This window comes from Borostomias antarcticus, assembly GCF_949987555.1.
Source record: "Borostomias antarcticus genome assembly, chromosome: 7".
Taxonomy (NCBI): Eukaryota; Metazoa; Chordata; class Actinopteri; order Stomiiformes; family Stomiidae; genus Borostomias; species Borostomias antarcticus.
Window position 1 is genome coordinate 3164984 of NC_140240.1, and position 26803 is coordinate 3191786.

General features: G+C 46.5%; 1 protein-coding gene across 1 annotated transcript in view; it reads right to left on the reverse strand.

Annotated features, from left to right (window-relative positions):
• The window catches only part of adamts9 (ADAM metallopeptidase with thrombospondin type 1 motif, 9), a gene marked incomplete at both ends in the record, with an annotated part of 53058 nt that overhangs the window by 7721 nt on the left and 18534 nt on the right, over window positions 1-26803 (reverse strand). The window contains 9 exons of the mRNA XM_084440966.1: window positions 199-396; window positions 776-946; window positions 7820-7990; window positions 10035-10205; window positions 16507-16683; window positions 18793-18954; window positions 20415-20666; window positions 23656-23823; window positions 24085-24192. Coding sequence (XP_084297092.1) covers window positions 199-396; window positions 776-946; window positions 7820-7990; window positions 10035-10205; window positions 16507-16683; window positions 18793-18954; window positions 20415-20666; window positions 23656-23823; window positions 24085-24192 — 1578 coding nt within the window. The remainder of the gene's footprint in view (window positions 1-198; window positions 397-775; window positions 947-7819; window positions 7991-10034; window positions 10206-16506; window positions 16684-18792; window positions 18955-20414; window positions 20667-23655; window positions 23824-24084; window positions 24193-26803) is intronic.

Consider the following 26803-nt stretch of genomic DNA (forward strand, 5'->3'; position numbering starts at 1 on the left):
ATACATAGTGGACTATATAGGGAACGAAAATTCCTTGGAGAATTCGGACACTACAAACAAAATGGCTGACGCCCTATATAGTGCACTATATAGTGAATAGGGAGCGATTCCGAACACAGCTATAGACATAGAAGACTGTGTGGACGCCAAAGTAGTGCATTGTGGGCCACGGGGGCCCTGTCAGCAGCCTCCGCTCACCGGCCCCCAGAGTCCGACCCTCCAGTCCTGAGTTTGAGGGCACGGGCCCTGGTTACACGCCATGTAGCTCTCCGGAGGCGTCCCCGGGCAGTCCGACACCGACTGGCGGCCGTACTCGTAGTTGTCGTTCTCAGTGGCGTGCACCTCGCTGCAGGAGACCAGGCGTTTATGGTAGCCCGGTCCACAGCTGGCCGAACACTGATGAGAGACACACAAGGGGGGATAAATGGTAAATGGTAAATGGACTGCACTTATATAGCGCTTTTCCACCTTAGCGCTTTACAATGGCCTCTCGTTCACCCATTCACACACCAATGGCGGTAGCTGCCATGCAAGATGCTAACCTGCTCATTGGGAGCAATTTTGGGGTTAGGTGTCTTGCTCAAGGACACTTCGACATGTGGACAGTCGGAGCTGGGATTCGAACCACTGACCCTTCGACCCGCTCTATCAACTGAGCTACAGCCACATTCAGCGTGCTTCAAAACTGCATTCGGCTAACTCAAAAAGAATCGCCCGTTCTTGCTGTGGTGTAGATAAGAACACGAGTGGGAGTCTCGAAACGAGAGCGCCTCACCTCGGTCCACTCTCCTGTGATCCAGATGAAGTCGCAGGCCTGGGTGTTGCAGCTCTCGGTGTCTGCCGGCCTCCTCTGGTCCATGCAGAACATCTCGTGGATTTCGTCCTGGTTCTGGTCCACACACAGCACTGCTCGACGCCTGTGGCCAGAGCCGCACGACTTACTACACTGTAGTGGCAGAGGAGAGAGAAGGAAGAAGGAATTTAATTTAGGTTGAAGCGAAAATCCCCTCTGATACCTGATGTTGTAGTTCATCACACATACTGTGTATTATATGGGGCTTAAAGGGGCTGCAACGTTGTTTTGAACTGGTAAATGCCTACTGTACCTCCAAATATCAAAGTGAGACTACCATCTACTGCATAGCTTTTCATCCCATCACTGCCCCACTGTCACCAGCAGACCACCCTGAGTCCGATAGATACCCCCGTGTCTGCTGTGGATGTCGTAGCATGTCCGTAGGATGTCCTCTCTCCTATGATGCTTTTTTTAGCCTCTCTTACTCTGAAATATAATTTAATGTAATGTATTGCTTTATAAATGTTCTTAGCCGGTAGACAAACATACTCCTGGAGCTTGCTCGATCGCCTTGTTGAGAGGGGTCAGGGAAGAATTTTTACAGCTCACTTATCTGGCCCCTGGGTGATTACTGTTTTTTTGCTTCCCTCTGGAATATGTAGAGAGTGGGTTGTATGCCCTCCTCCCTTGTTCTCTGTAAAGCGCATTGTGTTGCCTCTGGGTATGAAATGCGCTATACAAATAAAGCTTTGATTGATTGATTGATTGATTGATCACAGTTGTGACAGTTGTCCATCTGAGATTCAACGAATGGGAAAGAGAGTGTCAAAACAGTAGGCCTACTGTAGTATTAAGGGAGGTTGGCAGACATTTTGTTGTTGAGTACCTTACCAAAGAGAGTTACCGTAATGTTTATCTACAGGGAAACATCCTCGAACTCTGTTTGGGTAGAACTGGTTATGTGAAACGTTTAACAGTCCTGCTGGACACTCACGTGCTTCATGATGTCAGGACACCATGTACAGTAAGTGATCTATTGACATAAACCTCTTGCAATAAGGGTCTTGGTGACGTAATAGCTCTTGGCGGCACTTGACTCTCCATTACGTTGCCAAGGTAAACAACCAGATCCAAGAAGTACCTCAAATTCATGACATGGGTGAGTTGTGCTAAGCTCAAGACTTTATAGGAAGGGCTTAGTGAGGCCTTGCTTTGCGTCAGAAACACTTTAGCTATTACGAACACAGGCGATTCCAGCTGGTCTTCATCCCTCTTCTACAGCGCTGTCAAACATCTGAAATGCCAGGAATTGTTGAGCTGAGTAGTCCCGCTGTAGTTGGAATGTAGCCTTTATTACCAGACATGCATTTCATCTTGAGAAAACAGTCTTATACTCGTGTTATAAATGTATTATTGAGACACAATTGCACTATTATTATTGATATTATTATTAACGGCACAGTGAAAAACTACAGTGGATATCTATTCATGCCAGATGCTGTTAGATCTTGGGCTGCAGTGGGTTATTCTGTGTGAGGCCTGCAGTGTTGGCGGGGAGGAATGTCGAACATTTTTGTTAAAATGATTCCAGGCCCGTGTGGTAGGCTTATAGCCCACTCACCCAGGTAGGCTGGAACTAAGCTATACAGTAGATATGACTATGCCACATTTCATCTCTCAAGCTGAGAGAGTGGCTAAGGGGGGGTACAGCAGTCTGTCTGATTCTAAAGAAGCTCACTCCAGGGCATACGTAGGCCTGTGGTGAGGCAAGTGAACCCGGCGAGCCTCTTTCAAAAGTGCAACTATCGTAATTGCCTCCAGCTGTTGTCAAGGGGGTACCTAGGCATACATGTTATAAGTTCTCTTGACTAATTAGAGTTTATTCTAAAGGAGGTTTATACTGTTTACTGACCTAGATTCAAGGCAATCTAAAAACATTTTTTTTAAATACATATCAACATTGTAGACCTAGTCTATAGTAGATCCCACATCAAATAGGCCTACAGTTGAAACAACCAACTGTTACAGTCTTTATGTTGTATTGAAAGAAGGTCAAGTTCAGGGCATTCGCTGCTCCCTCAGGTTCCCTCCACATAGAACCCCAATATGACAAACGTGCAGGAGAACAGATGCTCTTCAGTCCTGACGCTGACCAGGACTTGAACCGAGCACTTGGACACGGTCCCAGGCGCTGAACACTGCCCACTGCCCACTGGGAGGAAGGACAGCATGGATGCAAGCAAGCAAGGAAGGAAACCCGCTTTATTATAAAGCTATTGACACATCCACACACACACACACACACACACACGCACACACACACGCGCACACACACACACGCAGACAATGCGGTCAGCCGATTAAATTTGATCTCTGCCTTTGACCCATCCTGGCTGCCCTTGGTGGAAGGGCAGCATGGCATGCTACAGGACCTGCACGCCGCCTCCAGGACCCGGAAACGGGCCAGAAAGATTATGGCTGACTTCTCCCATCCCGGGTCACAGTCTCTTTGACCCACGCCCCTCCGGCGGAACACGGCGGCCCATGGGGGCCGGGTCCACACGCCACAAAAACAGCTTCTTTCCCACGGCCATCAGACGCTTTAACAATGCTTGTGCCCCCCCCACGACTGCCCCGCCCCCCCCCCCCCCCACTGACTCTACCCGTGCACCACTTGCACACAACCTGTGATTGTTCCACATACCTCAACAGCACATGCATTGCACACACTTTCTACATAAAAACATCACCCTTCTATCACATTACACTCTGCACACACACTGTACATACACTCACCACACTCCCTTCTGTATACTGTATATATTACGTAAATTGCATTTGTACCTCCCTTTTTAACAGTATATCATATTTTATATATTGCACTGTATTTTGTTTGCACTGTATTTTGTATTTGCACGTTTTTTTGTATTGCATTTGCAATCATGTTTTTATTTTTATTTTTTTTATGTCTTTGCACTGTCCTATCTTGCACCCTATCCTATGTCGTCTGCAACAGTGTATGCTATTACCCTAGTCAAATTCCTAGTATGTGTGTACCGTATACAGTACATGGCCAATAAAACAGATCTTAAATCTTGGATGGGTCAAAGGCAGAGATCAAAGAGATAAAATTTCATCAGCTGACCGCATAGTGTCTGTGTGTGTGTGTGTGCGTGTGTGTGTGCTGTGTGTTTCTGCTCACCTGCTTCCTGCACTCATGTGGATGTGTCAATTTCTGTATGATATTAAGGTGGACTTCCTTCCTTTCCATGTAATTGTATTCAGCTGGTTGCAATCTGCAACCTCACCACTAGATGCCACCAAAAATCACACACTGAACCTTTAAAGGAGTAGTAAAGGGAAAATGCATGTTTAGCCCTGTTTTAAGGTTATATATGATCATATACAATTGCGAGTTTCTTGTCTTTGAAATCGAGAGTTTAACATGTTTTTTGAATGATTTTTCAAGGTGCCCACCCACATCCATTGTATGAACAAAACGGTGGTAGAGCAATTGTCAGACTTTCTCAAAAGTGCTAGTTTTGTCAACATTTTGATCTGAACCATTGTATATGATCATAAGTAACCTTAAAACAGGGCTAAACATGCATTTTCCCTTTACTACTCCTTTAAATACTGTGCACTAGGGGTGTCACGATTTCCATTCGAAATTGAAAATCGATCGAAATGAGTGTTCAACTTCGAAATCAAAAGCAGGTTCGTAATTCTCCCAGTATCCTCCCTCCGCGTCCAACACGCCGGTCAAATCATGCAATGGGTGAAAAGTAAACAGAAGAGTAGCTTTGTCTACTTGCTCTCTCCCAAAAGGTAGCTATGTTTTCGTTTGAGCCGAGCTGGTTGGGAAAGGTAGCTATATTTTTCATTTGAATAGCCTATAGCCAAGCCAGACACAAGGCGCTTATACATTGGAAACATTGGATCGTTTATGTGGTGAGGTCTGATTTTGTAAGCTCATTGAGACGGAGCGTGCAACACTCGCAGCACATCAATCATCATCAACCTGTCATCACCCTGCATCAACCTGTCATCACGCCTGCATTTTTGGACTCTCGCCACACTAAAGTCGACCAAAGAACCTGGTACCATAGCTTAGGACATAGTATAGGATATTTAGATTATGATTTAGCATAGGCATTTAGTTAGGTTTTAGACATAGGTTTTTAGTGTAGGATTTATTATGTTACTGTTTATTTGTTGTTTATTATTAAAGCTGTTTATTATTGTTCCCCTGCCCCAGGGCCGGCGCTGTCCATCTGGAGGCCCTAAGCAGGATATTGGTTTGGGGCCCCTTGGATGCCGCCGGAAAAAATAAATAAATATTTGGATGTTTTTTAGCCAGATTTAGAGGAATATCTCATTTTAAATTAACATTAGAATTACACTGTTGTGATGTCATTCAGTATTTTATCCTTTTCTCACCACCCGCTCTCCCTTTAAGTCGTTTTTCACTTCCAACAGACAGTAACATTCAGTCACTGAGCACTTTTAAACTGACATTAACTGTTTGTCCACTAGGGGGCTCCAAACCTGCAGTATCAAAACATCTACTTTTGATGTAATAAAGATAAAGCTTCTACAAAAGATTGTACTTTGATGTTTATATTTATTTTTCCACATTATCTATCAAGATAAAGTATGGATGAACTGCAAAACAACATACAGCACAAATCAAGTGCAAAACCACTTAGATTGGCCAATGGCCATGCAATGAACTAAAGCAAGTAAACAAACATAATTGGCCAACGGCCATGCAATGAACTGTGCAACAACAATGTGCAACTGTCCAATGAACAGTAGAGCAAAAACAAACCAGCCTGATGTACTTCAAATCCTAGACCATTCAGTCATTCAAATGTAAACACAATGAACAAGAAAACAATTAGCTAGCAGCAAGCTAGCTAGCTTAGCTAACGCTATTAGGAGCAACCACAACTGTTAACAAATGTATCTCTAAAAGACACACTTGTGTCGCTAAATCCTAAATGTCCATCATCTGGTAGAAATACAGACCACTGAACATTACTTAGTGCTGGCATCTTGCTGTCCTTGATTTTCTTTTTTTCGGCGCCGCTCAGATAAATCCATGCTGGCTCACAGTGCGGTCTCTAACGCCTCAAACTCACCAGTCGCACAAACATAACAGACGCTGTTTGCGCGGGCGGATTTGAGCGGAACCGAACCCACCAGATGCTTCAGAGCGCACAGCCGATAGCGCACTTTATCGCCGTGTGTTGTTTCTGTAAAACTCTTTGTTTTTCAACTTCAATTATCAGTCTGATGTCATTCATGTCTTCTGGGTGAGAGTAATTAGCTACTGACGTCTGGGAGGTGAGAGAGGATTTGTTAACAGCGTGTGGTGACGTCTGATTGGATGGTAGGATGCAAGTATGTGGAGATGATATTGGTGCTTTGATTATATAATAATAGTAGGTTAAAAAACATGTATATGTAGTGATATGATGAATATATTGTAAAAATCCCCAATGTATTTCTATAAGATTGCGCATACGGACGTGCGGAAAATTCCGCCCCGAGCAAAAAATCGATTCACGCCCGCGGCCGGTGAGAACAGCAGCATTTGTTAACATAGGAGCTGAAGTGAAGCGCAGCAGTGCGCGTTGCGCTTCTGGGACTGGTGAGTTCCAGGAGTAATGACTGAAAGTGAAAGGAAGTGAGCTGGGGCCACGAGGAGGGGGCGGGGCTCTAAGCGGCCGCTTACTTTGCTTATAGGGTGGGCCGGCTCTGCCCTGCCCAGTAGTTATTGCCTGCCATAAAAGGGCCGCCAGGTGATGGTTATTTAGATATTTAAAGGTGAACGCCGCTGTCATAGCAAGTTGAGCTCAAATGTCGCTTTGTCCTCAATGAAACCGATCCGTACACACCAACATTTAACTGATCCGTGCAGTAGTGAGCTAGCTCCTTTTTCCTCTGTTCACACACCCCCTTTATAATGGAGGTCTATGGGCCTCTGCTAAAAACTATGATAAACATGCATTTTCAAGGCAGGAAGCGCCAGGAAGCCCCTTACCGGTCTCAGTAGAATGTTGACTTGTGAAATGAATCGTCATCCCCATGTGTTGACGTGTAAGGCATGGCTAGGAGGATGTAAACAATCGTCTAGCTTTACCGCACACGCTCTCTACAACATGCGGCGGACGTTTACAGTGTGAAAGGTATGGTGTAGTGCGTTCGGCGAAATAGTTCTGGCTCAAATGGAGCTTTTGTTTCAATATTCGGTTTGAGAATGCGATATATTTCACATGACAGCATAATGACACCGGTAAGATCACACCCTGCGCTTCCTGCCTTGAAAATGCATGTTTATCATAGTTTTAGACCTCCATTATAAAGGGGGTGAGCGCACAGAGGAAAAAGAAGCTAGCTTACTACTGCACGGATCGGTTAAATGTTGGTGTGTACGCATCGGTTTCATTGAGGACAAAGCGCTAAACTTGCTATGACAGCGGCGTTCCCCTTTAATATTAGTTTAGATAAAGTTTAGACCCTTTAGTTTGTAACACCGGTTACCCCTATGCACATTCAATTATTTAATATACTCATATTCCTGAAGAAAATATCACGTTTCCACTCCTTCATTAGGTTACCACAAATCATGCATCATGGGTGGGGGACAACATGTTTAGTGTTTATAGCCTACATTTGGTTAAATGCTGAGATTGATGTATCCATATAATTTCAATCCATCTATATAATCAGGACTAGCTGCATTGGAGCGTTTGTTGGAATACTGACATGTGTTTCTGAACCGAAACACCAGAAAATGAGCTCATCAGATTCACATTCAGAGAGGCACTCGAGCCTCGGGTTCTCCATTCCTCACGCACCCCTACGCGCTCTCGGGTTCCCCTGGCCTCCTGACAGCAGCGAGGTCTGCTCGGGTCTCTCAGTGGAAACAAAAGCGCATCATCTTTACGCATCACTTCAACTGGCGGGCGAACTGTTTGTTTCTTTTTGAAGAACAGGCGAACCGCGCAAACTTACCATTTGCCACTCCCCCTCTCTCCACCGAGCAGGGCAGTCAGATACACGGCAGTTCTGGCTGGATGTGGGTCGGGAGGATCGGGGGCACTCGGGATCCGCCACTCTGCGTCTCTCTCCAGCCAGACAGAAGACTGCGCGCTGCTGCGTCCCGTCCCCGCATGACGCGGAACACTGGAACAGAGCAGGGTCGAAGGTAAGAAAGATCACAATCAAATGATCCACTCATACAATTTAGACGGGTTGTAGCCTAATCGTAGAGAGATCAACTAAAGTGTGCCATTTAGATAGGATGAATTGGAATTTGTTAAGTCAGGAAGTGGAATTTCTTGGCAGATTCACTTATGAGGGGAAAAAACTTGAGGGAACCTAATTATTTTCTTAGTTAGTTTATATTAGTTATTCGTTTTATTAATTGAAAAGCCTAATGAAGCCTGCTTGAAGTGTCTTTTCATTAGGCTATGTGATAGCCAAAATCATTGGCTATTTTTTTGTTCCATTAATTGCCCTACTAGAATGTTTTATAATCAGATTACAACATCAATATATAGTTTCCCTGGGATTTACAATTGAAATCTGCATAGCTCAGGGTTAGAACCAACACAACAATCCTTGTGTTGAGTATCTATGAGCTATATTTTATCTATCCCTTCCAACTCTATAACTTTGAGATTGCTTATATATATAAAATGTAACGTTAAATATAATGTAAAATGTAAAAGTCAGAATAAGGAATAATTAAAGAGAGATCAAAGTGAACCCAGAATGCTTGGCTATATGGGTCTTATTCTAAACTGTGTTTAAGCACAGTGACTCTGAGAGGCACATGCCTCTTTATGGAGATGTACTCAGTTGTACCTCAGAGAGAGAGTTTCACCTCTAGATCGGGTCAAGTTTAAATCTGTGGAGAACGCACAATATCTATATTTTGTAGAACTTTGATTTAACCTGGTCTTCATCTACTACAGCATGAAGCAGAAGACTTGGGAAAAACAGTGTAAGTAATTTTCTTTCTTCTGATTAACCACTATTTGGGACAGGTGTCGTGAAGATCTTTATAAACGACAGGCCAAATCTCTCAAGATGTCTCATGATATCTATAAAACTGAAATTATGTTAATATTATGATTTTCTAATTGTGCATTTTAACAAGCAATATGCCAGTCTGTCGATAATCACATGCAGCATAACCCACCTTAATTCATTGGATGATTGTTGGAATTAATCCATTGTGTGTGTGTGTGTGTGTGCATGTGTGTGAGAGCGTGAGAGAGCGGATGAGGGTATGTGGGGGAAAGTAAACGCATCCAGATGGCTCCGCAGAGGTGAGAAACTGGCTCATTAAATGAGTACATGGGAACCAGTGCTGAGTGTGCATGTGAACACCATCTCCCCTCCTCACAAGCACGCTTCTCTAAACATCATCTTGGCCACAGGCCACTCTCCGCACGGACTGCTATCTTGTGCCGTTCTACGTCTGTTCTCCTCACTTAGAGAACAACCTCTGGAGGACAGATGTGTCTCCTCAGGGCCCCTCGATGGAATGAGTGTGAGAGGAGGGACAGAGAGAGAGAGAAGAGAGAGAGCTTCGAACGAGAGAAAGGCAAGACATGGAGAAAACAATCTCGAGGGAGGGATAAGTGTGAAGGTGCATGTAGGGACGAGTGCTGCTGGCGTGAGTTGTACAGTCAGTTTGTCCCTCTGGCAGGGTGCGCGAGGAGGAGACTCAAACACATGGTTCCCATCGGGGGGGGGGGGGGGGGGGGGCGGGACGGGGGGGGGGGGGGGGGGGCACAGTGAAAGGGGGAGAGGGACTGGATAAAGAGCGGGAAGAAGAGGAGAGAGGAAAGCTTCATGCTGGTTAAGAGTTAACCTCAACGAGGCCCAGATCAAAGACATCAGTCCTCCCCGACCCCTCCCTCCCCATGTCCCAGATTCCCTAGCAGCCGTGGGCTCCGCTGTGTCAAACCCGCCAGGGGAAAGAGCCACAACCACCCAGACCACCGTGTGATGTGCAACAGAACTGCCGTCTTAGCTGGCGGTCAAACGTGGTAAAAAAAATACAAAATAAATCCCGTTCAGACAATAAAACACTGCAACACCAAGCTGCGCCCAACACACGAACCGGCAAGCTGCGCGCCCGCGGCCGTCGGCATGAAAATGGCGGTGGTTCGGTGTGAGAATGTTTTCTTGCAGGTTGAACGGGCGCGTACGGTACCTCTTCCCAGTTTCCTGTCTTCCAGTGTGGACACCTGGTTCCCCTGCAGCTCTTCTGCTTCCTGGGCTTGGAGGGCAGGCGCTGGCAGTTCTCCTCCGAGACGGGTCGACGCGACCGGGTCACGCAGGTCACCCTGCGGTTCTTGAAGCCTTTGCCGCAAGAGGCAGAGCACTGCAAGAACAGGTCAAAGGTCAGAAGAGGTAGATGCGATTGACACATGGGGCATTATCAAATACAGAGTGACTGTCGAGTGTTGGGGGAGAATATTGACAGTTGTACAGTAGTATACAGTACAACAACACACGGCACTGTCGAGGACAGACACGCATCGACAACCACGCGAAATAAAATGGATCCAACACGACACCCATTACACACATTCAGCGTTTTGAGAAGCCTCGTAACATGTGCTCACTGCAAAATGTTCAACCACATCTACTATACAGATGTTAAAACCGCAAAGACGTCCCTCGTTAGACTGTCAGACGACTTCCTCTACAGTAGGGGAGAGTTATCGAGGGCTTCGCCGTGCTCCGAGCTAACCGGCGCAACTCTGGTTCCTCCAGCCCACTCAGGTCTAACACAGTGTGACAGCCCAGCAGCCCTCACTGGCACACACACCCAGCCCTGGCACACACACACACACACCCGGCACACACACACACCTGCCCCCGGCACACATGGTAATGTGAGTTTAGCAGCGGTGGACTTGAGGTGGGTGGGGTGGGTTGTGGTGGTTCAGCAACGGTGGGGTAGATAGGGGATGTTCAACAGGGGTGGAGAGGGTGGTTCGACAGGGGTGGAGAGGGTGGTTCAACAGGGGTGGAGAGGGTGGTTCGACAGGGGTGGAGAGGGTGGTTAGACAGGGGTGGAGAGGGTGGTTCAGCAGGGGTGGGGAGGGTGGTTCAACAGGGGTGGAGAGGGTGGTTCAGCAGGGGTGGGGAGGGTGGTTCAACAGGGGTGGAGAGGGTGGTTCAACAGAGGAGGAGAGGGTGGTTCAACAGGGGTGGAGAGGGTGGTTCGACAGGGGTGGGGTTGTTCAACAGGGGTGGGGAGGGGCTGTTCAACAGGGGCGGGGTAGAGAGAGGTGGGTCAGCAGGACTTGGGCGGAGAGGGCTCGTTCAATGGGGGCGGGGAGGGGTGGGTCAGTTCGTGCTGAGTAATCAGAGGGGCCCTGCGCATGGGGATGGATGGGATGTGACAGGCCCAGGGTTGAACGGGTACTTGGCCCAGCGTGGCGCGCTGCGCTGCCCAGCGAGGGACCGCCCCGGACGGGAACACGCTACGACCTCTCACCTCATTCAGCCTGGGGAGGGAGGGGCCCCACAGTGGAGGACTACCGGCTCCATTTAGGGGTGGGTCACTGTCCCCTGGGTAAGGGTATGAAGATGTTGAAATGTTGTGAGTGAACTGGGTTTAGATAGTCAACTGTATTATTGGAAATGTTTATTGTCTTAATAAAATGAATTAAACCAACACACAAAAGAAAAAATGAAACAAATATTAAGTAATGAAGATGATTTAATTCATGAACTTTACACTGCAATGATCAGTCTTAAATTCATTCGGGGACTAGCAACACAATTAAGTAATTTGGTAGCTTAGTACTGTAGCTTACACTGACAGCAGCGCGCTAATGAACAGTGACTGCTTCCATCAAGTGTTGGTTTGATCCATCAAAATAAAGAAAATACAACAAAGCCAGACAATAGTGTGTGACTCAATGTGTGATATATATTACCCATGACATTTGGCTTTTTATGTCAGTCAATAAACAGGAAAACCATATTGACTGCTTTTGAAAGTGTCCTCGTGTGTGTGCGTGTGTGTGTGGGGGGGGTGGGTAGTCCCCAGATGCTCCCAGTGAATCTGGTAGTCTCCAGGAAATAAAGAAACATGATTTATACCCAGAACACATTGCTGTCAGACACCAGTTAACTAGTGAGGTGCTACTTGACGCTGTTGTTAACTCAGCAATGGTGGTCTGATGGGAGGAGACTGATTCACAATGGCTTCCTCACTGAATGTATGGATAGAGATGCTGCTACTACCATTAGACATAAGAGACATGGGAGCAGAGTTGAGAATCTGGTGCTAGACAGAACACACCACACAGAGGGTCTATGGCCACGGTGTGGACGTAAAAAAAGAAATGGCGTTTAGTAAAGGTTTAAATCATTAAAAGCAGACATTTTACAACAAGAGGCAGGCTGCCAGACTACGCTGCTTTTCAAATGTCAGACCATTCCTCAAAGCTTAATACTACTTTAAGTGAGCTCTCCAGCAGTTGTGCTCTGCGTAGATAACCTGCTATTACACTTGGAATCGCTACATCTGGGTCAAAGTAATCCACCCTCCAGCTCATGAACTTTATCAGGGCACATTAACCTGCTTTAATGTTATAGGATACTAGAATAGCCTGTGATGTGCCAGCGTAAACAACCCACCTTCACACAACTTTCACCTAAATAGGTTTACATACTTCCCAGAACTATATTACTCTACAATAGACGAATCAAATCAGTATTGGATACCAACCAGCTGAGCCATCTATTAAATAAGACTGACAATACAGGGGACAATATTCAGACCCTAACTGCATTTTTGTGCCGGTTACATTCAAAACAGGCTCTACGAGCGCCATTAGACACAACGTGAATTATTAAAATCATATGCCTTTATTTACAGTCGGAGTCAAATGAATAAAAGCAGTGCCTTCGTCAGCACCGTGCTAAATACACCACATTCCACAGACAGCGCGCTCCCCTGGAATCCAGCAGAAGTGAGGCGTTCAGGGCCTTCCGGGGCCCCCCATAGACAACAGGGGCTTTCCCGGCATTTTTCCCTGGGATACCAATGATTTCCCAGAAGCCCATCCACACTGATGAGATGCACAGGGAAGGGCCCCTTTCCAGATCAAACATGACCCTCGACCCTCCATGCACCCCTGCATTGTCCCCCTGACGGGCCTGAATTCGAGTCACTGTTACTGGCCCCCCACCACTGGGACAATGTCATCAGCCTGCGTTAGGCTGGAGGAAAGGGACAGATAGAGGGGGCCTGCGTCGGTGAAGAGCACGCGTCGCCAAGCGCACAAAAATACTACGGCGGCCATTAGGAGTGAATGAGCACGTTAAATGAAATCGGGGATCCGTGCAAGCGATGTCACGGAGAATAAAGATTTACCTTGATGCAGAGAGCTTTGAACTCTGGGGCACGGACACAGAAAGAGCATAATTGTTCAGAGAGGTCACTGGAAGCCTTGGCCTCATAAGACAACAAAGATATTGCTCAGTGATTTGTGAAATTTCCGTTCAGTGAAAACGCCCTTTTAAAACCACCAGTTAGAGAACTGCGTTATAAGCGACTTCTGAGAATGTCTGTCTTGCTGAGAATTTCCTTTCTAATCAACAGGTGATTCACAAAATGATAGGTTACTCCCACTTCCCTGTTCATACTGTAATTACTATAATCACAAAGCTAGTAATCTACATCATTTCCTTAATTGAGGTGTACACATGTGATTTTTGCAGCGCTACATGGTTGCATGTTGTAGGTCCAGTCGGCTAGTAATTAACATGTTCACATCAATGTTAGTGGTTCTTCAAGGTCATTATCTAATTTCAATAAACTATTTTTAGACAAATGTTCCGGAGTGTGAGTGTTTTTATCAGCTTTCTTCTCAAGAGCTACTGCTTGAATTGTGATATGATCGAGTGCAGGCCTAAACGTACGGGGGTGTATTACATCCACTTAATTAGTTAATTACCCTTTACCTCAAATAATCAAAATCAAAGAAACGGTTTTAATAGTACCACTATTTCACTTTAATCGTAACCTTTCTGAAAGTTAACACAAATTCGGCAAATCCATATAAAATTAAATATTGACATGGCATTATAATGAAGTAGAAATAAATACAGATAATTACATAAATATACACATATGTCTTTGAAACACAGGCTAATACTGCCATTTGGAATGAGAGGCATATAAAGTACTTTTTATTTCAAGAGCCCGTTGGTACACGATCACTAAACACAATGTTAATGTATCCCTACTGCTACTGTATGTGCACCACAAACTCAAACAGGGAGTACAATGAAGGGATTGCTACTGTAGCACCAGATCCAGATACTATCATAGCTAAATGCTTTTTGCAAATTATGCTGAATTACACAAGGTCTGCAATAGATGTTACAGCTCCACAATGCATTGACATTTCAATTCTATTATTCACTGCGGAGTTTCAAGTAGGCCTAGTGTAAAAATCTATACACATTCTTATTAGATTTGGCATTGTCAGTCTAAATCTGAATTTAAGCAAACTTATCATTATTAATGGAAGACATACAAAAATATAATTTAGTGAACAATGTGTGTGGTAAGAAATGCACTCACTGGCAACCTTGCAGGTCTTTTAACAGGCCCTTCAAATAAGGCGACTTATGTCTATAACGTACATTAATGATAGAGAAGGGGTGGACTTCAGGCAAAGCATGTCCCTAATCACAGATTCCAGATCATCTTTTACTACCCCAGTCTGGATCATAACAATTATGAGGTAGAACAAAACACAGATCCTGGATCTGTGCTTAGGGTCATCAACACCAATGGATCGCCATCAGAAAGACAGTATGACATGGTTAATCTTAGCCAGCAAAAAGCCTTTCAGAGGAAAGAGCAGAGTGATCTTGAAGGAGACTGAGGTAGACACATATGATTGGCTCAAGGCATTGAGCTCCAGAAACACTACAGTCAATTTCCCCTGCATCACCTCCGGGTTCGGCCATGTTTTTTAACACCAGCAGGTGCTGTGTGTTAAAACAGCATGACAGGGCCATACTGTTTGAGCAACGTATATAAAATACGTTTGGCGATGAGGACATGAACAACTTAATGATTTTCTTTTTTTCCAATTGCAACATTTTCTATTATACTGTATGTAGCTAAAATGTTTGATCCCAGAATTTCTGGTCAGTCAACAGCTCCCAATCGAAAGAAATGAAACACAAAACATGATATCAAAAAAGCAAAGTGTCACAATAAACAGCCACTCTAGACCTTGAAAGCTTGAAACAAAGTGTGTGTGTATTTATATATATATATATATATATATATATATATATATATATATATATGTATATATATATATATATATCATGTCTCCCTTGTTTTGTCAAAGCACCAATGTACTGAACTTAATGGCTAGTTGAGTTGTGTTTTCCAAGTGAGGTATTACTGAGCATAGCATATTTTCACATGTGAATTGAGCTCTGGTCAACGATCACACCAAAAGACTAAGTATTTACAAAGCGAACAAATCTAACACAATATAAATACTGTATACTCATATCAAGCACCGTTTGAGCTGTGAGCCTCAGACTTCTGGTCTGGCAACTTTCTTATGTCTGCTATGAAATATCTGGGTCAAGTCTCGCTACAAACTGTGTTCAAAAGACTATTACCTCTAAATAGAACACAACTAGTGAAACAAGATAAGTGTAACATACTGTCACGTTTTACAGTCTTATTTGAGCTTTCACTTACGTGGTGTTTACTGAGATTACATGATATTACATGTCTGATGCTGAAATTGAATATGTGAATAAAGAACTGTAAAATAAAGTGTGGCCATCATATTAGTAATATCTCTAAAAATCTGATGTGCTTTAAGACAAATTTAATTTTTATATACGAGCCAAAAAAGCTTAGGTACTAGAATAATGAATATACAGTACTGTGTCTCCAAAGTACAAAGCCATGTATACAGTTGCATATCATTTCCCATGAGTCATAGCCTACATTTCAGGGAAAATCCCAAAATTATGGACAGCACCGACACTTTAGAGACTGTATTCTTTGGATAATAAAAAAGCAAGACATCTTGAATTCCTGATATACAGAAACATTCATCAAATATTTGCATATGAACAATGATTGGCTAAGAGCGCGAATACAACAAGCTTTAAAACAAAACAACTCACTTTGATGGGTTAATGCTATATACAAAGAGAAAATGAAGAAAATCTCTGAATAAATTATTTTTAAAACAATATTTTACAAACTAACTTTGATTCTCATACAAACTGCTTCTGAAACTTGTAACCAGGAGCGACAGGTACACTTTCAGAGAACACGTTGTATTCTTTTGGCATATCTCGCGGGAGTGTATCTTTGTCATAAGTGCAACACAAACACATTGCGCAACTGTCATTAGAACAATGACCAGTCACAGGCAAAGAAAGATTGTTAGAGGTGGAAGCAAGAACAGTTTTTCCAGCATGAAGCACTAAACAGAGCCATCTGGTCCTTAAGTACAGTATGTGTTGCTTTGTTTGTTTGGCAGTGTCATGCTACAAAAGTTTAGTGGTGAAACTCCATGTGTGATGAAATGAGAAGACTGTAAAAAAATAAAATAATTAAAAGCGGGCGAGAAAGGAGGGAGAGAGGCATATATTTACGAGCGTACCGAGCTCCATGGGTCTGTGCTCCAGTGAGGGTTAGACGGGCACAACTGAGTATTGCACTGCTCGCGGTCCGGCGGCTTGTCAAGAATCTCACAGCTCAGGTCGTTAAAGCGCTCGCCGTTGGGCCGCTGACACACCACCAGCCGCGTCTTGATCCCTCCGCCGCATGGCTTGGTGCACTATGGACAGGGGGGGGGGGGGGAGAGAGGTGTGTGTTGACACTGCACAGGCATGACAGAGGTGTGAGGTGTCCGTAGAGCCCCTGATCCTCATGTGCGAAACAATGTCGGCAGCTCCGGCTAGCTAGCTCTGCGTTAGCTCTGTTTACTAACACCACTCTGCGCCGTCGTTGACTTATTACACAGATTATTGTTGCCAGTGACTCCGCGCGTATATTTTCATGCAGACGCTGTGTTAAGTTCTAATTTCTCCTTTCGGCCTTTCACATCCACTGAAGTCTTGCAAATTTTAAAGTCCATTGATCCCAAGACCGCTACCGGTGAGGATAACTTAGACTCATTTTTTTATCAATGTGGCGGCCCCTGTAATCAGCCTGTCATTATCAAATATTTTTAATTTATCGATTACATCTAGTAAGTTTCCCTTACTTTGGAAATCAGCAAGGGTGACTCCCTTGCACAAAGGAGGTGATGGGGATAACCTGGATAACTATCGTCCTATCTCCAGGGTACCATGTCTGGCTAAAGTCCTAGAGACTTTAGTGAATAACCAATTAAAACATTTCCTCTCAAGTTAAAGAGTTCTAAGTCCTCACCAATCCGGATTTAGAGCCAAGCACAGCACTATCTCAGCCGTCACTCTTGTCACTAACGATATAATATCAGCATTAGATAATAGGAAACATTGTCCTGTCCTCTTTGTAGATCTTTCAAAAGTGTTTGATACGGTTGACCATCATCTACTCTTGAATAGATTAGCTAATATTGGGTTGGATATGGTTGCATGTGATTGGTTTCAGGACTATCTGTCACAGCGACGTCAATGTGTGAAATTGGGTAACATCCAATCAGATTTCATGCCTCTAGCTAAAGGTGTGCCCCAAGGCTCCGTTTTGGGTCCTGTCCTTTTCACGATATATATTAATGATATTGTCTCTTCATTGACTGGTTGCCGTACCCATTTATATGCTGACGATACTATTGTCTACTGTATCGCGGATACTGTACATGAAGCTATTGAGAATCTGCAGCTTTCATTTAATGTGCTACAAACCGCTCTCACCAAACTCAAACTGGTCCTCAATCCCAGCAAAACTAAATTTATGCTCTTCTCTAAATCTAGGGTTATTGACTACGACAGGCTTCATTTGACATCTGCTGATGGGTCAAATATAGAGAGAGTCGCTGAATACAAATAGCTTGGTCTGTGGCTGGATGACAAACTCTCTTATAAGTTTCATGTTGATACTCAAGCCTCCAAGTTGCGGCAGAAAATTGGCTTCCTGTACAGAAACCATTCTTGTTTTCCTATGTTCAGCAGGAAAAGAATTGTCCAAGCAGTCTTTTTATCAGTATTAGATTATGGTGATACAATCTAATAGACATGCCTCCATGACAACATTGAAACCCCTTGACTCTGTTTACCATTCTGCCCTGAGATTCATTACTGGGGATCGATATGACACCCACCACTGCATTCTTTATGATAAAGTAGGCTGGCCATCTCTCTCTTCAATGCGAAATTATCATTGGTTTCTGTTGGTGAACTTCTACTATACATGTCGTCCTTGTTGGACTGGAACGTGGGCACTATTCAGACCCGATCAAATGATTATCTTGTTTTTACAATCCCTCGGGTAAACACAGAGCTTGGAAAGGCTGCTTTTTCTTATGACGCTCCCCATACCTGGAACGCCCTCCAACAGACTTTTAAGTGCTTCCTTCAGTTGTAGCATTCAAAGCTATGGCCTCTGACAATTGTTTATCGGTCTGTAACTGTTTTTGATCCTGTCTATTTATTGCTTTGTCTTATTTTATTGTTTATAGATTATTGTTTTGTTCTGCCCTGTTATTATTTGTGTTTGCTTGTGAACTCGTCAGCATTGAAAATGAGGGAAACCTCAATTGCTCTACGAGTATAAATAAAGGTTTGAAATGAAATGAAAGGAAGTAAACAGAGCTAGCGCCGAGCTAGCTAGCCTTGGCTGAGTGGCGCTGTTTGAGACATTGCAGCTCAGGGCTTTAAAGGTATGGAAGAAGCATGTGTAGGCTAGTCAGTGTGTATGTGTAGATATACAGTAGGTGGCGTATTGGTGGTTATTCCCTCACCTCTCCCCAGTGTCCATAGACCCACTGTGGGCAGGGCCCGGACTCACAGGAGCGCTGCTCGATGGGTTTGGAGCGCTCCTCACAGCTGTGAGCGGGGTAGCCGTTCTCATCTTGGCACACCACCACACGCCTCTGGAACCCACCGGCACACGTGCTGGAGCACTGAGGTCCCATCAAGGAGAGCACAGTGTCAGACACATTCATAAACACACACACACACACACACACAGTAATACGTTTGAACAAATTAAAAACAGAAAGTAAAAGCATTCACACAGCCTTGTACTTGGCCCTCAACACATACCGTTGCAATGAAAAACATCTGAACAAACAATGAGATAAAGCACACAAAAGAAGTCTCCCACAAACTGATGCACGGGACAGAAAATCACACAAAAAAAAGCACTACATTCTGGCGGCCATTCAACCAAATAGATTACTTTTCGTCTCTCAGTGCTATATTAAACATTTCCTCAGGAAAGGGGAGGGAAAAGACGAGGCCCATAATAGCTGTGCTATTTTCCATGGCCATTTAAATAGCCACAAGTTATTTTAGAACAAAGTTTTTTTTTTAGGTCAGTGTAAGACCCCAGTTCCGGATAATACTTTCAAAGTAAGCAGATATGGCTATCCTCCAGAGTTCATGATAATCCACCATTATCGCATAGCTCGGGAGGAAGAGCGACCGGCTGGGGATCCCAAGGTCCCCGGTTCGATCCCAGCTCCCGGAAGCAACGTTGAACCCCAAAATCGCTCACGTGCAGCACGGTGGTGCAGTACCTAGTACTGTCGACTCACAGCAAGAAGGTCTCCGGGCCTTTCTGTGCGGAGTTTGCATGTTCTCCCTGTGTTCATAAGGGAACCCAACCCTTTGTATGGGAACCCCATACGAAAAACAAGCAGAAGAACAGATGTTCTTCAGTCTGGTCCCTGACAAGGACCTCTACTGAGCACTTGGTCCCCGGGCACCATGAAAGATGGCCGCCCACTGCCCCTGGAGGAGGACAGCTTGGATGGGAGAAATGCAAGGAACAATTTCTACCAGCCCCCCCCCCGAAAATTTCAGGTGTGTGTGCCGTGTTGCCAGCTCGCTGTGTGTCACTGTGTGACCGAATAAAGACCCCCCCCACCCCCACCCCCCTCCGCGTTCTGTAATTTTAATCACGGCTTTAGACATACTGTCACCCTGAGAGAGAGAGAGAGAGAGCCGACAGTGACAGATTACCCTGATACTCATAACTCCACCACAGCTGACAACGAGACACTTTAACACGCTTGGACACCGCTCACATATAACACAAATGGAAGAGCAGGCAGCGAAACCATAACCCTCGACAGTTCCTGAAGACGAATAACCATATATGTGCCATTTACATTTACAGGCATGTCGTTACTGCTTTGTAATCTCCGTGTCTTATGACTTTTACATCAGAAGACGGTTAAATGCACAGCACTACATAGAAGACATTGTGTACTTGCAGGTGATGTATATCCACAAAAAATATGATTAAGATGGTCTGTACATCTGTGACCGATCAAGCTCTCCCCGATAAATCAGAAAGCACACATACAGTGCTGTTATTCATCTATAGGCCTCTATTAACTACAGGTGGAGCGCTCACCGCTCCCCAGGGGCCCGTCCTCCACTGGTGGGCCTGGGTCCTGACCGTGGGCAGGTGGTTCCTGTTGCCCCCGCCGGGCGAGGGGAAGGCCCGGGGGTCACTCGGGCGGGACGGGCACTGGGACATGGCGCACTCCTGCTCCGCGGACGGACGGTCCTCCGGGTCACACTCGCTAACGTCCACGATCTGTTCGCTGAAGTTCATACACACCACCTGCCGTGTGGTCTTCCCCTGGCCGCAGGATACGGAGCACTGAGAACACACACACACACACACACACACACACACACACACACACACACACACACACACACACGTGTTACGAATGTTCAAGCCACACCAGGTTAGGTCAGTGTACAGTTGAACTCCCAGTCTGTTCCTGGTACCATTCTCCAGGCACCTCCTCGCACGACCTCAAACGTTACCTTAGCCCCCGAGACAAAACAACACATATCGCTAAGGACGGCCTGCTTCATTCTCATCACAAGGCTTTTACTTCTTGGAAAGCTAATCTCTTGGAAATCCAAACACAGCTGAAAGCTCCTCTCACCAGAACCCCTGACGCAGTCTTGTCTCTGTTTTTGACCCAAACGAATCTTACTCAAGAAAAACTGAAACAAAGCAGGTCTTCAGCCAAAAACACTTAGTACAGTCGATTTATTGCATAATAAGCTACATTACGCATAATAAGATACATTATGCAACAGATGTACACTGTACAACCTTGCCAATGATCACACTGTCTAAGCATTTACAGTACACTGTCTAGGAGTTGCTGGGGATTTTGAAAAAAGTGTGGATACTGCAGTACATAACTCAAAATATTCTGTTATACTACACTCAACAACACCAAAACAAAAGTGCTAGCTAGAACCCTTTAGGTCCTACAACCATTTCACAAATGAACCGTTCTGCTAGGAATTAAAATACATTCTTAAAGGGTTTTTCAGAGGGTTCCCCTACAGGGACAACTGAAGAGCCTGTTTAGAACCCTTTTATTCTGAAAGTGTACTGCACAGTATGCTGTCATTAAGGGTAGCGAGGAACTCAATATGAGAACGTAGAACCTGGCTGGTATCTCCTTCAAACGTGTAGTGCATCCACCATCTGATGACTGCAGTAGGTATCGGCTTCCCCATCAGTTCTGCTTCCTGGCTCCATTGCAAATGGGGTGTTCGAGAGGTACTGGAGTTCTACCCTACCATACTTCTTGGTTCCTGTCTTAAAAGTCATTAGGCACTTTCAGACCAGAAAGCCCCCTGTACTTTCCCCTAGAACTCCCTATGTCCCTAGAACCCCCTATCTCCCTAGAACTCCCTATGTCCCTAGAACCCCCTATCTCACTAGAACCCCCTATCTCCCTAGAACCCCCCTATCTCCCTAGAACTCCCTATGTCCCTAGAACCCCCTATCTCACTAGAACCCCCTATCTCCCTAGAACCCCCTATCTCACTAGAACCCCCTATCTCCCTAGAACCCCCTATGTCCCTAGAACCCCCCTATCTCCCTGTGTAGATCCCGTTCAGACAGCGGGGTAGAAGCTCTCTCCCCCCGCAAGCACAGGGGGGGTACAGACTCGCCTGCCGATAGCTGCTAGGCAGCACGAGAGAGAATAATTCTCGGACTTCTGTCAATGGGAAAAATACAGAAATAAGTAGATGTCTTAGTTACAACAAGGTTGAACTATGAAAGCAGTTTCGTGTTTACACGTATGGTATTCAGTTTAGTTTAAATCCCCGCGATGCGCCGCAGTAAACATGGTGTTTTGGTTCTGATAAGACTTATAAACCTCATCTGTCTGTGGGAAAAAGTATTTTTTCCATCAGATATATTGGTTACAACAATATTGAACTAGCAAAGCAGTTTTGTGTTTATGTGTGGGATTTATTCCGTTTTGGAAAAACTGGAAAATCTCAGTGATTGATAAACACGGAAGCTTTTTTGCACAGTGAATTTAAACATGGAGCCGTTGAAATAAAACTTTCCCAGTAGGCTCCCTACTCAGCCAATCAGAAATGTTCAGTGTTGCCACCCCACCCACAAAGTACCTCCCCCCAGCAAGAGTACTACCTCGCAAGTGAGGGCTTTTTGGGGGGTATAAAGTCCCCCGCAAACCCGCCTGTAGACCCCGGCCCCTTTGGTGTGAACATGGCAAGTTACCCCAAAGGTCCGTAGTTTGGGGTGGGGAAGTACCGCGGTGAGAAAGTGACAATTGAGTCTCTTTGGTAGAAATAATAAGCAGGACATGTTTGTGTGTGTGTGTGTGTGTGTGTGTGCGTGCAGGGTGTCCAGAGCCACAGTCTTGGCAGTGCTGTATCACTAGCTCTCTCTGTTTGATGAGAACCATCTGTAAACAAGGCGGGGGCCCCCTCACGTCAGCCCCCCCCCCCAGCTCCACACCGCTGCTACACTGCTGCCACACACAACCCTCTAGGTCTCATTCCAGCCTCCTGTCAACTCTCCAAACACACACACACACACAACACACACACACACAAAACACACATACACACACTCACGCACACGCACACACACATACATACAGTACACACAGACAAACACACATACACACACGCACGCACACACCCACACCAACTCATATTTCTTGGCATATATCAACACACACAAACCAGAGCTAAATAAACATTCCAAAATATTATTGCATCTGCCCTGAACAAGGCTGCCATGCAGATTCTGGAGGAACGGTTCGAGTCGTGAGGGGGAGTTGGGGCCTGGAGACGGAGAAAGCTCCACTAACTGATCCTTCCAACCCCGTTCCTAAGCAGAAAACATCTACAGGGGCGGCTGTAGCTCAGTTGGTAGAGCGGGTCGTTCAGTGATCGAAGGGTCAGTGGTTCGAATCCCAGCTCCGACTGTCCACATGTCGAAGTATCCTTGAGCAAGACACCTAACCCCAAATTGCTCCCAATGAGCAGGTTAGCACCTTGCATGGCAGCTACCGCCATTGGTGTGTGAATGTGTGTGTGAATGGGTGAATGAGAGGCCATTGTAAAGCGCTTTGAGTGCCGCTAAGGTGGAAAAGCGCTATATAAGTGCAGCCCATTTACCATTTAATTTACAGGGCTCTAGTGTAGCGCTACCACCAATCTAGCTCCGGTCACATCCACACACAACTAGTCTGAACTGTGATTGAAGATAAAACGTAGACAACTTTACATCATTACTGCAGCCTCTGTGTTTAAACTGTACAGGGGTTCAAACGGGGGGTTGATTCTCTCACCGATGTCCACTCCAGAACTTTCCACTGTCCGCAGGCCACCACAGAGCACACTTCCCTGGCGGGGGGCTTGACCAGGTGGGAGCACGCCGCCTCCTCCGCCACGCCGCCCTGGTTGTCGCGGCAGCTCACGTAGCGCATCCGGGTCCCTTTGCCGCAGGTGGCGCTGCACTGTGACGGAAGATCAAGGCGGTTTAGCGCAGTGAAGACACGCACGCGCACACACACACACACACACACACAGGTATAAACATGCTTATGAATGTCAGCATCCTATACGGTTGTACACTGTTTTCTCCTGTCATGGATCATGCTATGAAATGCGCTATACAAATAAAGCTTTGATTGATTGATTGATTGATGACAGAACATTCATCCAATCACACAACTGAAAAACCACGATGTTCACTCAGGGTGAGAGCGGAGACCAACCTGCGTCCAAGAGCCGAACCTCCACTGGGTTTTGTGTACAGGCTGAGAGGGCCCTTTGGTCCCCGGGTGGTCCGGGTGGTTGACGGGACACTGGGTCAGTTCACAGTCCTACAGGGGAGGAGGAGGAAGAGGAGGAGGAAGAGACGGCACCGTGAACATCAGCCCCAACCGCCGCGCAAAACATACAACGCGGCGGCCTGGCTGTCGATCGGGCCCACGTTCGTTAGGACCCCTTCGTTGAGCACCAAGCCTCTTATCTGCGAAGGCGACAGGTCACTGCCCCCTCTAAGCCGCTCCCAGTCAGGGGAGGTCACAGTGGGGTGGCGTCCAGGCCTCCAATACCAACACTGGCCTGAGCCTGGGGCCCTCCCTCACCTTCCGCCCTGCGCCCCGCCTGACCCCTGACCCCGGCTAACCCAAAACCCTAACCCTAAATCACGTCTGGCTGGGCCTTGGCGGCTCCACATTCCACACTCATCCTCCGCCCAGTGGAAACAAACAGGCCGCCGGCAGAGAGAACACAGGGCTGCAGCGCCCCACACGCACACACACACACACACACACACACTAACACACACACACTAACACACACTAACACACACACCACACTAACACACACACACACACACACACACACACCACACTAACACACACACACACTAACACACACACACACACACACTAACACACACACACACACACGCACCAAACTAACACACACACACGCACTAACACACACACACCACACTAACACACACACTAACACACACGCACACACACACATACACACCACACTAACACACACACACACACACCACACTAACACACACACCACACTAACACACACACACACACACACTAACACACGCACACACACACACCACACTAACACACACACACACACACACACAATAACACAGTAAAACTCTACATCGTAAAATCACGGAGGTGGGTTGAAAAATAAGAGAATGAAGAAGAAGAAAAGGGCTCAAGTGGTTCAGGGCAGAAATGTGTGTGTGTGTGTGTGTGTGTGTGTGTGTCCATGCTTTCTGACGTGGGCCTGTCTAAGTATTGAGAACGGGTTTTTTAGCAGATCTTTTTTTTTGGTTTCCCTCCGCCCATCACTCCGGTCGACACAGGTAGACACAACATAAGCTCTATTCTTCCTGAGCCCACCCCCGCGCCGCCCCCCCCCCCCCCCTCCACACCCGCCCCCCCCAGCGCCAGTGCAGTGGTCGGCTGGGCGGACTGGTATCCCACTTCACGGATGGCTGGCTAGAATCACAGGGAGGTGAAGTGACTGGTTCAGGGTCAGTGGGCCCGACAGCTGGCTCTGGAGTTAAGGCCGGCACCAGGGGGCGGGGGCTCTCCGGCGACGACGGGCCCCCTCACACACACACACACACACACCCTTCGTCCCTGGCAAATGAGGGCCTCCTTCATGAGAACATGGTCCATTCAGCCCACGCGCCATCTGGGTGAGAGAACCACTTCAGGGTTGATCCGACGACGCCGGTGTGCACTATTTCTTAGGAGAGAGGGCGTTTGGGTCAGATGCATTATGGTTATCTAGAGTCTGTGACACTTGTCGAGAGTAGATGCTGTCTTAGCATAGAGCTCTTTGTGTGAGGTTCATGTAAGGTGAGGGCACCAGAGAAAACCAGTCTACTCCCGCCCACGGGCGCCGTGATTGGCAGACTCGGGCCGTGGCTTACATAACCAAGGTGAAGCCATTTCTCAAAGAATAATCCTGGAATGCATCATCCTTTGTCCCACTATTTAGAGCTTTGTCTTTCTGGCTGTAGAGCCAGAACTCAAACCACACCCCAGCGGGGCCCCCTCACGCTCCCAGAGGAGACTCTGTACATCACCCACCCCCCCCCTCCCCCCCCACACACACACACACCATAGACTGGCCCTCTCTCCCACTTCCCCACTCATCCCATGCTCCATGAGGGGGCAGTCTGCCTGAGGGAGACCATCCCAGCTATGTGAGTCTGTCGGGGGGGTCGATTGTCCCGGTGCGGCCCCCCTCTCTCCTCCACCCCAGGCCAGAGCAGAGCAGAGCAGACAACAAGGCCTTATTGAGACCAGCTGCTGGTAACGGGGCTGGCTGGCTGGGACTGGCTGTGATGGAGGGCTTCCTTCCTATCCAAACAATGACGTGTTGACTGTACCTGGGCGTTGACCTGGTGTTGACTGTATCTGGGTCTCAGACCTGGTGTTGACTGTACCTGGTGTTGACTGTACCTGGGTCTCAGACCTGGTGTTGACTGTACCTGGGCGTTGACCTGGTGTTGACTGTACCTGGGCGTTGACCTGGTGTTGACTGTACCTGGGCGTTGACCTGGTGTTGACTGTACCTGGGTCTCAGACCTGGTGTTGACTGTACCTGGGTCTCAGACCTGGTGTTGACTGTACCTGGGCGTTGACCTGGTGTTGACTGTACCTGGGTCTCAGACCTGGTGTTGACTGTACCTGGGTCTCAGACCTGGTGTTGACTGTACCTGGGCGTTGACCTGGTGTTGACTGTACCTGGGCGTTGACCTGGTGTTGACTGTACCTGGGCATTGACCTGGTGTTGACTGTACCTGGGTGTTGACCTGGTGTTGACTGTACCTGGGAATTGACCTGGTGTTGACTGTACCTGGGTCTCAGACCTGGTGTTGACTGTACCTGGGTCTCAGACCTGGTGTTGACTGTACCTGGGCGTTGACCT